Below are 1,136 nucleotides of genomic sequence, written 5' to 3'. Positions count from 1 at the left end.
AGAAAAAAGTCAGAATTCTGACTTTTTTCCCATGTTAAACTGAAATAAAATTTTAAAATCAGTCAACTTTTTTTTTCAGTGGCCCTAATCCTCTTCCGTACTTTCACTATCGGGTATCGGCTGATATGTTCAGCTCAGCTCATCATCGTATCGCATTGGAATAAAGGCATTGGTTTAGCTGGTAAAGATGTTATTTAATCAAAGTTAATTCATGATTCAATAAGCTTGGCCGCTATGCTTGGGGATTGTATGTTTTGTATTTTTTTACCCAGGTTATATTTGTAGTTCATTAAATGAGTTTGATGATCTGAAATCTTTTTTATTTGATAAATTAAGAAATTGTTTAATAGGCAAAAACCTTTTTTGTTACATCCCTTTGTGTAAACAGCTGGAAATGGATTTGGCAGCTCATAGATTTACAGAGAGAGACTGATGGCTCTTTGCTGTGTTCAAGCGTTGTCTGTTAATTTCATCTTCTCATTCATGGTTTCATTTCTGCCTCTCAAACATCTCCTTATATTTACCCCCCAAAAAAGCTTCTTTTTTTTCTTAATTCTTATGCATCATGGTGGGTTTGACAGAATTTTTTGCTCAACTATAAGAGCGACGCCATATGTTTTGTCTGAGTTTTCAGATTTAGAAGCCCAGCATGAAATGCTGTCAAACTAGCAGGAGTTCAGAGAGGCAGAACCGTACTGAAGGTCATTAGAGCAGAGTCTCCAGCAAAGCATCTTCTCTGACTCATGCTTGGTGTCCTTCCCTTCATTTTCTGTAGATTTAAGTGCTCCAGCATCAAACTCATCCAGCTGTTTCCTTCTGTCTCTCCTGCAGGCTCTGAAGTCTTTGTTCACCAGTCGAAGCACAGGGATTGGGAGAAAGGGCCGGTGGCTCACTGCAGAGGACCTGGAAGCTTATTTGTATGCACTCTCACAACCAGGAGCTCTAACAGGAGCCCTCAACTATTACAGGAATGTCTTCAGGTAGGAGACTAACTCACATGGAGGCACACTACCTACATTCTGCGTTTAGGAGGGTTTGAGAATTTAGATTGAACATTTACAAGTATGATATGAAATATATTAGGTTAACAACATTTACTCTATCCAATGTCAACTTTTCAGACTAAATTTTACTAA

General features: G+C 38.2%; 1 protein-coding gene across 1 annotated transcript in view; it reads left to right on the top strand.

Moving 5' to 3' along the window:
* The window catches only part of ephx4 (epoxide hydrolase 4), a 22,403-nt gene that overhangs the window by 15,815 nt on the left and 5,452 nt on the right, over window positions 1-1,136 (top strand). The window contains exon 6 of the mRNA XM_015385511.1: window positions 832-980. Within this exon, the coding sequence (XP_015240997.1) occupies window positions 832-980 (149 nt within the window). The remainder of the gene's footprint in view (window positions 1-831; window positions 981-1,136) is intronic.

Source organism: Cyprinodon variegatus, unplaced genomic scaffold, assembly GCF_000732505.1.
Source record: "Cyprinodon variegatus isolate N-32 unplaced genomic scaffold, C_variegatus-1.0 Scaffold342, whole genome shotgun sequence".
Taxonomy (NCBI): domain Eukaryota; kingdom Metazoa; phylum Chordata; class Actinopteri; order Cyprinodontiformes; family Cyprinodontidae; genus Cyprinodon; species Cyprinodon variegatus.
This window is presented reverse-complemented; position numbering and strand designations above follow the sequence as displayed.